Here is a 13,104-nt window from a genome sequence, read left to right as displayed (position 1 = left end):
GGATAATAAGAGATTAACAACAATAGCAAAAAGAACAATACACTGTAACAAAAGTTATATGAATGTGGTCTCTATCAGAATCTCTTACTGTATTGTACTTACCCTTCTTATGATGTGAGATGATAAAATGCCTACCTGATGAGATGAAGTGAGGTGAATAACAGGCATTGTGGTGTAGTGTTAGGTTACTTTTGAACTGATAGTATGTCAGATGGAGGATCATCTGCTTCCAGACTGGACTGACCACAGGTTACCATAGGTGACTGAAACTGTGGAAAACAAAACCACAGTTATGCAGTTGATCTATGTTTTAACTGTTTAAAATGTTAAGGTTGAAAAAGCACTATTGTTAAACCCATAAACTAGTGGAATCTTTTGTTAAATTGTGGTCTGTTCATACAATAGAATTTACAAAAACCGTAGAACATTCTACATGTTCAGTAAGAACCCAGGCACATGCAAGAAACGTGGATGAATGGAAATAACACCAAAATGTCAACCTTAGTTAACGTGTAAGTTCTCAACAATGAGTGGTATTACTTTCATGATCAGAATGAGTTTTTGAAAATACATTATGTAGAAGTCATCTTGAATTTTTTCTGTTCGACTTAAGGTTAATGTAATAAAATTCTATTATGTTAAAATAGCATGTGATTTCTTTGTATGCAGCTTTGTTTCCAATGCAGTTATTTTCTTTTCCTTTTTAGAGATGCTAACTTTGTTTTTCTCTGACTTTGTTTTTATTCTTCTATCTGATGACTTCCAAAGAACAACGAAGCCAACTCCTCATTTAGATGGGTAAAGATTATTTTAATTTATTTTTTGACCACTTTAAATTAATGTTAAAATTAAAAGCTTTTATTTAATCATCTTTACTTTACTCTTTAGGCATCATGTTGTTTTTGGGCAAGTGATATCTGGCCAAGAAGTTGTAAGAGAGATAGAAAATCAGAAAACAGATGCAGCTAGCAAACCATTTGCTGAGGTGCGGATACTCAGTTGTGGAGAGCTAATTCCCAAATCTAAAGGTAAAAACAAGCACATATTTCTGATAATTCTTATGCATGCTAAACGATCAGAGACATTCTAAATTGTTGGTGTGAAATTCATACTAATGTGAATATATATATGAGGCATTTGTGTTTTCTGAATGTCTTTTATCTTCACACTTTGTTCATTTACCACGGAGTCATCTAGTTTTCCCATTAAAAAAAAAAAAATTAATGTTTATTTACCTTTGAGAGAGAGGGGGGGAGTCACAGTGTGAGCGGGGGAGGGGCGGAGAGAGAGGGAGACACAGAATCCGAAGCAGGCTCCAGGCTCTGAGCTGTCAGTACAGAGCCCAACACAGGGCTTGAACTTACAAACCATAAGATCATGACCTGAGCCAAAGTCAGACACTTAACCGACTGAGCCACCCAGGTGCCCCTCTAATTCTCCCTTCTTGTTAATTTGCTATAATTTATCCTTCTCCTTCCACTTTGTTTTGGGGTTTTGTTTTGTTTTGTTTTGTTTTTTAACTGTAGTTGTATAAATAGCATGGTAAATAAATACTCTTCTAGAGAAAGACACAGTGAGGGAACGATGACAATTGAAGAGAATAACATAAAGAAACTAAAGGGAATAATTATTTCCCTTTATGCACTACTGAGATTCAGAAGTATTTGGAATATTTGAGAAACTTCTTTACTTAGACCAGAACATTTGAAATTAACATGACCAATAGTTTGGTATGATATTATGGAACTTTGTTTACTTAATATTTTTTTGTTTACTTAATGTTTTAAGTGTTTATATTATATATGTGAAATACGTAACTGCCATTATTTTTGACAAATATTGGGTACTTCATTACCCTAAAATTAATGGGGTGAGATTACCTGTGTAGAAAACAATAAAATAATAAATGGACTGTATTCTTCCTGTTCTTACTAGTCTAGGGAATAGTATCCATACTTAGTTTTTCATGTTTAACGAATGTGAGAGTCATCTATAATCTTTTCTTTTCTTTTTTTTTTTTTTTAATTTATTTATTTTTGAGAGAGAGAGAGACAGACAATCCCAAGCAGGCTCCATACTGTCAAGCACAGATGCACGCGGAGCTCCATCGCACAACCAAACTGAGATCATGACCTGATCCAAAGTCACAAGTCTGACACTTAAGCAACTCAGCCACCTAGGTGCCCCTATAATCCATTCTGATCCTTACAATAACTCTGTACTAATTTCTCCCATTTTACAGATGAGGATAGTCAAGAAGATTAAGGTTTTTACCACAGCAGGGAACTAAGCTTCAAACCCAAGCTTGCTGGCTCCAGATTTAGAGCCTTTTCTGTTATGTATTGCTAACTCATTAAAGTCTTTAACATTCTTTTCAGAATTGCCCTAAGTAGAACATTCTGTTCTCAAGTTTTAGGTATACTGATTTCCTTTGTGTCATTTAGAAATAGGCACATTTGTTTTTTTTTAATTTAAAAACACCCAAACTAGTCATAGAAGCTTATTTTTTTAATTTTCTATTTTCTGTATTCCACTTCGATTCTGATAATTTTCTTCTCTATCATATTAAATATATATATACTTTGTAAACCATTGCAGGAATATGCTGCAGCTCATAATGGGACTGTTTATATAACTTGCTGGTATTCATAAGGCTGGCTGTCTATCTTTATGTACAAACAACATGTATAATATATGTTTTGTGTTTGTGAAGATCCAGTGAAGAATGAGATGTTACTGAGTATCTTACATTAAAAAAAACAAAAACAGTGTATTAATGTTTGCAAATTTTACACCCTGATACTGATACTTAATCCTTAAGACTGTTAGTATCATTGGAATATTTTCGTTTAAGGCATTATTTCTTCTCACATCATCTAGGAAATTTTTATCTTTTATTTTCTACTAAAAACTTGGGTTTTTTCTTGTACTTTATGTCTCTTGTGCCTCTTTAAGGTCTCTTGTGTTAGGATATATTCTCTGCTTATAAAAGTTAAGGATACTGTGGTATATATATTTAGAAAGAAATTGGGGTAATAAATGCACATTTTAAACCATAAGCATAGATTTTCTAATAAATTTGGTGTAAACATTCTTTTAGTAATAAAAGGTCAGTGTTTGAATTATTGCTGAAAGAATGAGAAAGTGAATGAGTGCACTCTTTGTATGTTATTATTTGTCTTCATAATGTATTTTCACATGTAGAAATAAATGCTAATTTTGCTGATGCCATTGTGACCAGACAGTTGTGCTGAAAGTTGATGTAGTGTCCTACTGTGTGTCCCTCAAACTCTTGCTAAGGAAGCATACCTTGCCCTTATCAGTTTTAGCAGGTGGGGAGGGAACATTTGGCCCTTTATTAGTGTCTGCCCAGGAGTTCATGTAAAGGTCAAGTGTGTTTTAAGCCATACTCCCATGCCTACCCTGTTCTGGTCTATACTGTGGAAATATGAAAAGATCTTTATATTTGAAGTCACAAAGTTTGGAACCTATTACCCTGCAGTCCTTTAATTACTATTCAGAACATTGGTCAGAATGGATTTTGTCATGCATCTATATAATCTTTTTTTAGGCAGAGCTGTGTCTCACATCCAATTTGTAAGTTTGATGGCCTCCTTACAGCTTTAAATTGGAAACAGAAAGCTTTATGCAACACTGTGGTGTTCATCATTATATTTAAAATCTTGTTTGAGAGATTTACACCCCAGTTTAAAAAGAAATAAATACAGAATCTTTTTTTTTCTTTTTCTAACTTCCTGAAAGAAAACAAAAAGACTTCTGAAGAATTCTGACTGTCTGGGCCCACCTGTATATGGTCTTGGTGAGTCTGGGCAATCTTCTTGGGCCTTTATCCCTTTTGCTGTTGCAGAATTGGAAATTCTGTTTTTTGTAGCTATTTGAATATACCTGAGAAGGTTCAGAGTTAAGAAAAAGAACCTTCCAACACATGTAGGAATGGAACACTGGAGGCTAATAAAAACTGCATTTCTGTAGAGGCTGTCAAGGGACAGAATGGAGGATGGAACATAGACCACCAAAGAATGAAATCACTACTTAAGTCAAGCTGCTTACTGATTTTCCAGGAGTTGGCATGACCTCAGGTTAAAAGAGAGGTCTGTACACACCTTGACCATGCAATAAGAGATGGGGCCATTGCTATATTACATAGAGTTTTATATTACAGAAACACAAGTGCTGAGTTACAGATGGATATACAATAGATAGTTGTATGAGTAGAAGTTTTGCCTGTATGTGGTAGGAAACATTGCCTGGCAATACACAAAAAAAATAGAATGGGGGAAACAGTCAGTGAATCTTGTACTCAGGAGACGGTAAAGAACACCAGAGATTCATTTATATAGTAAGAGGATCCCATTCATTGTTCTTAACCTGGAATTAGGAGCAGTGATGATGGAACTTGTGCTGGAAGATAGTGGGATGTTAAACTTAGAAACTATCTAGGAGATGAGACCAATAATATGAAATGAAAATACCTAAAGGAGACCTATTTTAGGAATAGTTCTATTCTTTATTCTATCCTATTTGGTGATGCCCTAGAAATTGCCTTCAATATAAAGGTTTCATGTGAAATTCATTGATATAAAATCTGTAGATCTCAAATAAAATTAATAAGGCAGCATTTTTTTTTTTTTTTTTACCTGAAATCTTTACAAGTAAAATGTTCTGGAGTTTGTTTTACTTTATCATACTAGTAGAATCAGTACCTCATTAATAAGATTACACTGTGGGGCGCCTCGGTGGCTCAGTGGGTTAAGCGTCCGACTTCGGCTCGGGTCATGATCTTGCGGTTCGTTCGTGAGTTCAAGCCCGGTGTCAGGCTCTGTGCTGACAGCTCAGAGCCTGGAGCCTGTTTCAGATTCTGTGTCTCCCTCTCTCTCTCTCTGACCCTCCCCCGTTCATGCTCTGTCTCTATCTCAAAAATAAACGTTAAAAAAAAAAAAACAAAAGATCACACTGTACCCTACCCCACCCTCCCAAAAGGTCAGTGAATAGGTTTAGGAAATTCTTTTACGTAGTGATAAGCAAATCACATAATCTAAAAAACTATCCAGAAATGGCCCACAAGTTTAAAGTGTTATTCTTTGTTATTTGTTTTCATCCATTATGATTTTTAACTTGCATTGTGGTTTTGCTTTAGGTAGTGTTTCATTTTTACCTTAAGGATACTTAAATGTTTGTTACAGATACTTTGAAATAGATTTTGTGTAAGTGGTAAGGCAAGTAGTAGGGTTTTTTGTTTGTTTTTTTGGCAGTATCCCATTATTGTCATATTTGGAAGTTTTAAAATATCTACAGTTTTTAACATTTAATATATTAATTTGGTTGAAAATTTAGAGGCCAAAAAGGATAGTCAGTCAATGAAAAGTCTTCTTCCAATCTCTGCCCATCAATTTTCATTCCCACATTTTGTATATTGGTCTAAATGTATGTGAATTTTGGTCACATAGAATAAATTCTTAAAAGTGGAATTAATAGACTACAGGGGTCATGCATTTGTAATTTTGGTAGACACTGACAATGAATATAAGAAAATAAATTACCTTCTGGGGCACCTGGGTGGCTCATTCGGTTAATCGTCTGACTTTGGCTCAGGTCATGATCTCATGGTATGTGAGTTTGAGCCCCATGTCAGGCTCTATGCAGACAACTCAGAATCTGGAGCCTGCTTTGGGTTCTGTGTCTCCCTCTCTCTCTCTGCCCTCTCCTGCTCATGCTATCTCTCTCTCTCTCTCTCTCTCTCTCAAAAAAAAATAAACATTAGAAAATAAATTACCCTTATATACTTTGCAAAGCCACGTATTGCCGAACTCTGTGTAATCTTTTTTTTTTTTTTTTTTTAAATGTTTGTTTATTTTTGAGTGAGGGAGACAGAGGGCAAGAAGGGGAGGGGCAGAGAGAGAGAGAGGGAGACACAGAATCCAAAGCAGACTCCAGGCTCTGAGCTGTCAGTACAGAGCCTGACATGGGACTTGACTCAATGAACCATGAGATCATGACCTGAGCCGAAGTCAAGATGCTTAACCAACTAAGCCACCCAGGTGGCCCAACCAAACTTGTAATCTTTACCAGCCTTAATAGGTTAGGGTTTTGTTTTGTTTTTTTAAGTTTTATTTATCTTGAGAGAGAGAATAGGGCAGGGGCAGAGAGAGAAGTGGGGAAAGAGAATCCCAAGCAGGCTCTGTGCTGTCAGTGCAGATCGCAGTGTAGGGCTCAGTCTCACAAACTGAGATCATGACCTGAGCTGAAATTGAGAGTCAGTTGCTTAACCAGCTGAGCCACCCAGGCATCACTGATGTCAACATCTTTTAATTTAAGAACCATTTATATGAACTGATTTCATTCCTTTATCCCTTATCTTTTACTCATTCTATTGTTTTTTCTTTTTGAAATTCCAAGTCACTTTCTGTTATTTCCTTTCTATTTGGAGAAATTCCTTTCGCCATTTGATTGATTGATATATTAGTTTTAGTGATTCAGCAACTCTGTACGTTACTCAGTACTCATCATGATAAGTGTACTCTTAATCCTTTTTACCTATTTCAGCCATCCTGTCCCACTCTGGTAACTATCAGTTTGTTCTCTATAGTCTTATAAGGGGTTTTTTGGTTTGTCTCTTTTTTCTTTGTTCGTTGTTTTGTTTCTTAAATTCCATGTGAGTGAAATTATATGGTATTTGTCTTTCACTGACTGTCTTACTTTACTTAGTATTAATATCCTCTAGATCCATCCATGTTGTTGCAGATGAAAAGTTTTCATTCTTTTTTTATGGCTGAGTAATATTCCATTGTGCATATACCACATCTTTATCCATTCATCTATCAGTGGGAGCAGCTTCCATAATTTCACTATGGTAAATAATGATGCAGTAAACAGGGGTGCATATATCTTTTTGAATTTGTGTTTTTATATTCTTTGGGTAAATACCCAGTAGTGGAATTACTGGATTATAGGGCAGTTCTATTTTTAGTTTTTTGAGGAACCTCCATACTGTTTTCCAGAGTGGCTGCACCAGTTTGCGTTCCCACATATTTATGTATTTCTTAACCATTTAACATGTGTAAAACTCTGCTGCTATTTTTATTAGTTTCTTATTCTTTTTTATGTATCATTGATGAAGTTTGAATTTTGCGCCCCTTTCCCCATTTTTCCCATAAGCCATGTGGTTTTTCTTGTGCAATTTTTCATATATAGCACAGTGATTTATAGGAATACATAGGTTGTATAACAGTGGAACTGACTGTAATTCTTCAAAGCCTTTCTACTTTACTCTTTTCCTTATTGACTATACTCTCTTCTAAATCCATATATATACAATTTATAGTCAGTTTCTTTTTTTATATATATACACTTTTTAGTGTTTATTTTTGAGAGAGAGAAACAGTGCAAGCAGGAGACGGGCAGAGAGAGAGGGAGACAGAGAATCTGAAGCAGGCTCCAGGCTCTGAGCTGTTAGCACAGATCCTGACATGGGGCTCAAACCCCCGAACTATGAGATCATGACCTCAGCCAAAATTGGACACTCAACCCAGGTGCCCCTATAGTCAGAGTTTTTAGAACACTTAGGACTTACATATATATTTTCTGATGCTGTTTGCTATTGAGTTCACACTTCTTGGTCTTACTTTCTAAATAGATTCTAAACTCTGTGAGGGAAGGTGCATGTCTTATGAGTTTATTATGGAATTTCCCCATAAACTCTACTATTCTTTATCTTTGTATCCTGGCATCATGGTGGGTATAGATCTATATACTGTTCAGTTAAACAAATGGTTGACCTGTGAACACGTGTACAGGTTTGAACTGCATGGTTCCACTTATACATGGATTTTTTTTTTAATATATAAATACAGTGCAGTATTGTAAATGTGTTTTCTTTCCTTACAGTTTTCTTAATATTTTTCTCTAGCTTATTTTAGGAATACAGTATATAATCCATTAACATACAAAATATGTTACTCAAACAGGCTGTTTGCAGTTAAGTTTTTGTGGAGTCAAAAATTACATGTGGATTTTTGACTGTACAGGGGTTTGGTCATCTGTACTTACTGATCTGAGAAGGATAAAGTTTCAGTCAGATTCTCAAAGTGCCTAAATCATATTTTTATTTTAGTTTTAACACAGATTTTGAGAATCCAGATACATTTTGTTAGAACTAATACTGATTTTGTCATGTCTCTATTTTTTGCCTTTTTACTCTTCTTTAACTTGCCATTTCTTTCTCAGTCATTTTCTCTCCTTTTCTGAGCAGATCATAGGAAAGGTACATGTAAACTAAATTTCACTTAAAAAGTAATATTGACAAACATCAGAAGAGGACACCTTTTTAACCTTAGAGCTTTCTAAGTTCTCTTCCAGGGCGTTTTTCCTAAAACACAGTTTATTTTCCTTGTATAGCAGATGTCATCTGGTATTCAGGCAGATTATATTACCATACAAATAGTTCTGGCATTTCGTATTGTTGTGATATCTTGCTTCGCTCAGATGTTTTCTTGAAAAGTCATGTGTGAACTAAATAATGGTTATTTGAAATATATTCAGTACATTTGGTGGGGAGAATAGGCTTGTTTGTTAAATAAACCAACTGCAGTATATTTCTCATAGGAAAGAATCTCATTGCAAAATACAGGTTGGAGCTAGTAATCATGGTAATCAATTAAAGCATTACTGTATTTATATGGGATATTTTTATTTTGCTTGCCTATTATGTGCTCTTAAATTTTTATTTAGAGTTACTTATTATTAATTTATTCCTTCAGTTTTAAGTTTGATTACCCGTGGCCACCCACCCATCTCTCAGGTTTGTAGTATATATAAGTAGATGTTTCAGTTTATACATGTTTAGATACCTATTCTGCCTCAACAGTAGTAGTCTTGGCTTCAGGTTAACAATTGAACTCGTGAGACAAAATAGACTTCATTCAGCACTAAGTTTATTTTCCTTTAAGAAAGGATAATACCAAGGGCGCTTGGGTGGCTCAGTCAGTTTGGCAGCAAACTTTGGCTCATGTCATGATCTCACAGCTCATAGGTTTGGGCTCCACATTGAGCAGTGTGCTGACAGCTCAGAGCCTGGAGCCTGCTTCAAAATCTGTGTCTCCCTCTTTCTTTGCCCCTCCCCTGCTTGCACTCTGTCTCTCAAACTTTTCAGAAAATGAAAAGTTAAAAAGATACACCGGACAGGAAACAGAACAGTTTATACAGCAACAACATAGTGGAGATCTCATGATTTCCAGGCAGAGCTTGTGTATGTCCCAGGCATCTCACACTTGTTATTTTCATGATCCAGAGGAACATGGCTGTGTGATGAAACCATTACCTGGTGTCCCTTCACCTTTTATACCTTGTACCCATTCTCCAATGTGTTAGCATTCATTGGTACTGGAAAAATTATTTTGGCAGTGAACTGCAAGTCCTTGGTAAAGGACATAGTAATTTCAGACCGGTTGTCATTTATCTTGGAATTAGTACACTCCTATGAATTCTGAGTTAAGGGTTTCAAGAATGATATGGCACTTGTGCCTCAGGTGTTCCTGAGGCTAAAGGAAAAGTTATAAACCAGCAGTTAACCCTTTCAGTTAAGGTCTATAAACAACCAGTAGTCTAAAGATGTGTTTTCTTTGTCCTCTGATATTTTTTTATCATGGAAAATATTAACATATACAAAATGGTTGAAGTACTATAACCAAACAACAGTGTTCATTTACCCACCTTCCAACAATTATGTCATGGCCAACCTCATTTTACTTATATCCTGGTCATCTCTCCCTTTGTTATTTAAAAAAAAAAAAAATTTTTTTTAATGTTTGTTTATTTTTGAGAGAGAGCATGTGTGCACAAGCGAGCCGGTGAGGGGCAGAGAGAGAGGGAAACAGAATCCGAAGCAGGCTCCAGGCTGTGAGCTGTCAGCACAGAACCTGACGCAGGGCTTGAACCCACAGACCGCGAGATCATGACCTGAGCTGAAGTTGTGTGCTTAACTGACTGAGCCACCCACGACCCCCTCCCTTTGGTAGTTTAAAGCAAATTCTAGGCATAACATTTAATCAATAATTTTTTCATTATTTGATCCATAAAATTATTCTTTAAAAAAAATTGTGGTCATAGGTATACACATACACACGTACACCTATCTATATTTCTAAATATTCCTGACTGTTCAAATTTCTAATTATTTCATTAATGTTATTTTTTTTAATATTTGAATTTGAATCCAAGTAAGGTTCAGACATGGGGGTTGTAAGATTCTTTTAATTTTGTTTTTAATAGATTCCCTCTACCATCCCCTTTATGTTTCCTTGAGATTTTTTGTTGTACAAGCTAGGTCATTTATCCTGTAGTGTTTCCCATTATTGCACACAATGGATTATACTGATTGCATCTTTGTTATGTAATGTTTTTTTATCCATTTCATATAACTTTGTAGTTAGAGGCAAACTCCTGCTTCATTTATTCTTTGGAAAACTTGTGATAAAGAGCATCTTCCTTTCATCTACTGTTTAGCCTGTGGCACAGTTTATATAAGGAAAAACAAGTAAATGCTTTATACTTTATTTACCAATATGAACTGATGGATTCTAATATGTTTGATGTGTTCCAGTTTATTATAGTTCTCCATATATTGATGTTGTCCCATCTTTGGCCTGATTTCACTTTAAGTCCACTGTGGTTTGAATTAGAATACCTTTAGAGGAGTCAGACTCTATTCGGTTTGTCTTATATTTACCCAGTTCTTGTTGTAGCACACCTGGTTAACCTCACTTATTTATGTTAAGGTGCCTAGTCCTTAAAGCGTTGAGTTTGGGAATCCATTTCAATGAAAATAAAATTTCAATTTGAAATTACTTTTTGTAGAGACACCAAATCCTAGTTATTAACCATTGGTAAATGACTGCCCTCTATGCTGAGTCTGCTCTTCAACTAAGCTAAATTTCTTAATCATTAGAGGAATGCTCAGGCATTGAAACCAGCCAATGTCAGCGGAGTCATGTTTCTTATTTTCCACATTCATGTGGAATATTTTTTTGTATGTGTTATTTCTCTTCTACAGTTCTATCTCTAATCTTGGTAATAAGATAAAAAGTAAAAAACCACAAGAAGATTAGAATCTTGGACTCTTAAATAATTCTGTGCTTTTTAGAAACAATCCTTCAAATGTTTCCTAAGATTAGTGTTTTAGACCTGTTATTATTCCAGTTCCTTAGTGTAGTAGATCAACTTTGATCTGTGAATCCAGAGACCTGTATTCTAACCCTAAATCTTGACTCCTTTCCTGTACCCCTCAGTTCAGATAGCTGGATGAGCTAAGTGTTAAGTACTGGACTTAGTGAGGATCTGCAGCAAATCTAAATTCTGTCTAAAAAGTGTTGACCAAAAACCTTTTTGTTTTTTATTAAAGCTAAGAAAGAAGAAAAGAAAAGACATAAGTCATCATCATCATCATCCTCCTCATCTAGTGACTCAGATAGCTCAAGTGATTCTCAGTCCTCTTCCGATTCTTCTGATTCAGAAAGTGCTTCTGAAGAGAAATCAAAAAAAAGAAAAAAGAAACATAGGAAAAATTCCCGAAAACACAAGAAAGAAAAGAAGAAGCGAAAGAAAAGCAAGAAAAGGTTTTAACTTTACTTTTATAATACAGGCTTTATATTCTTATTCCCTTCTGTTTGTAAGTAAATCTATTGGGATTTTGGATCGATTATATGGCAATATGAAAATAGTGAGAAATACTCCATACCATGAAGTAGAAGACCATTCTTTAAAAATATTTATTTATTACTTTTGAGAGAGACAGAGAGCAAGCAGGGGAGGGTCAGAGAGAGAGGGAGACAAGAATCCGAAGGAGGCTCTGAGCTGTCAGCACAGAGCCCAACGTAGAGCTTGAACCCATGAGCTGCAAGATCATGACCTGAGCTAAAGTTTGGATGCTTAGCCGACCGAGCCACGCACGTGCCCCAAGTGTAAGACCATTTTGATTCTATAGTCTATAGATTAAATTTAGGTACATTCATTTCCATTTTCAGTAAAACCATTCAATTCAGTTGTTTCTCTGAACTTAGTGAAATGATCTTTTGGGTTCATAGGTTTATGTTTTATAGGAGGAATAGAGGATTAGTGAGAATTGCAGGAAACCAGTGATTATTGTCTTTATTGTTTGTAACAATCTGTCTTGCTTTTTTAGTCCTTTATTTCTTTTGTTGCTATGATAGCACAAGAGTAAAAGCAAATAATGTCAGTGCATTTACTTTCTTTTCTGTTTTGTCTGAAATAATCTATGTTTGTACTAAAACATGTCTTAATATGTCTTTTGCTTTTAAAGCAATTAATTTCTTTACCTACATTTTTAACTTTTAAATTTATCAGAGTACACTGCCAATGGAGTTCCATATTTTAGAACCATTTTATTGGAAAATACTTTCTGAGAATGTGATAATGGAAACAGTTGGTTTGGGTTTTGGGTTGGTTTATCAGAGGAATGAAGGAGGATTTTTCCCTTTGTAATTGAATCTTTGCAGTTGGGGGCAGGATGGCATATGTATTGTGACTTCTTAAAAAGGAAAGAAATCCCAACAGTTGGAAATTTGGGACAAGTGCATAATAACCAAATGGAATTTGTTTTGTGTGTTTTCTGTTAAGCGCATCTAGCGAAAGTGAGACTGAAAATCTTGAAGCACAACCGCAGTCTACTGTCCGTCCAGAAGAGATCCCTCCTATACCTGAAAATCGATTCCTAATGAGAAAAAGTCCCCCTAAAGCGGATGAAAAAGAAAGGAAAAACAGAGAAAGGGAGAGAGAGAGAGAGTGGTACGTGAATGTGTATATCTTATAGAGTGCCCTGCACTCTTCATAATCGAACTTTTTTTTAAGTCTTACTTTAAACAGGATTTAATTGGTGACCTTGTCCCAACATTGAAATATTTTTAATAGGATAATGCTAACAAAGGTCCTTTTTGCTAATAACTACATAGCTGATAAGATAAACTGACTGAATAATTCAAACAGATTTTGAGTAAAAAGTTACTTTTTAAAAAGTAAGCAGTGCAGATACCAAAAAGATGTGTACCAATTCCACTTCAATTCCATTTAAAA

At 35.2% G+C, this 13,104-nt stretch overlaps 1 protein-coding gene across 5 annotated transcripts in view; it reads left to right on the top strand.

The window, feature by feature from the left end:
* The window catches only part of PPIG (peptidylprolyl isomerase G), a 45,395-nt gene that overhangs the window by 22,321 nt on the left and 9,970 nt on the right, over positions 1-13,104 (top strand). For all 5 annotated transcript variants that reach the window (XM_060621555.3, XM_060621557.3, XM_060621556.3 and 2 more), the window contains 4 exons: positions 769-798; positions 889-1,028; positions 11,417-11,630; positions 12,652-12,819. In XM_060621555.3, the coding sequence (XP_060477538.1) occupies positions 769-798; positions 889-1,028; positions 11,417-11,630; positions 12,652-12,819 (552 nt within the window). The remainder of the gene's footprint in view (positions 1-768; positions 799-888; positions 1,029-11,416; positions 11,631-12,651; positions 12,820-13,104) is intronic.

This window comes from Panthera onca, chromosome C1, assembly GCF_046562875.1.
Source record: "Panthera onca isolate mPanOnc1 chromosome C1, mPanOnc1 haplotype 2, whole genome shotgun sequence".
Lineage (NCBI taxonomy): Eukaryota > Metazoa > Chordata > Mammalia > Carnivora > Felidae > Panthera > Panthera onca.
This window is presented reverse-complemented; position numbering and strand designations above follow the sequence as displayed.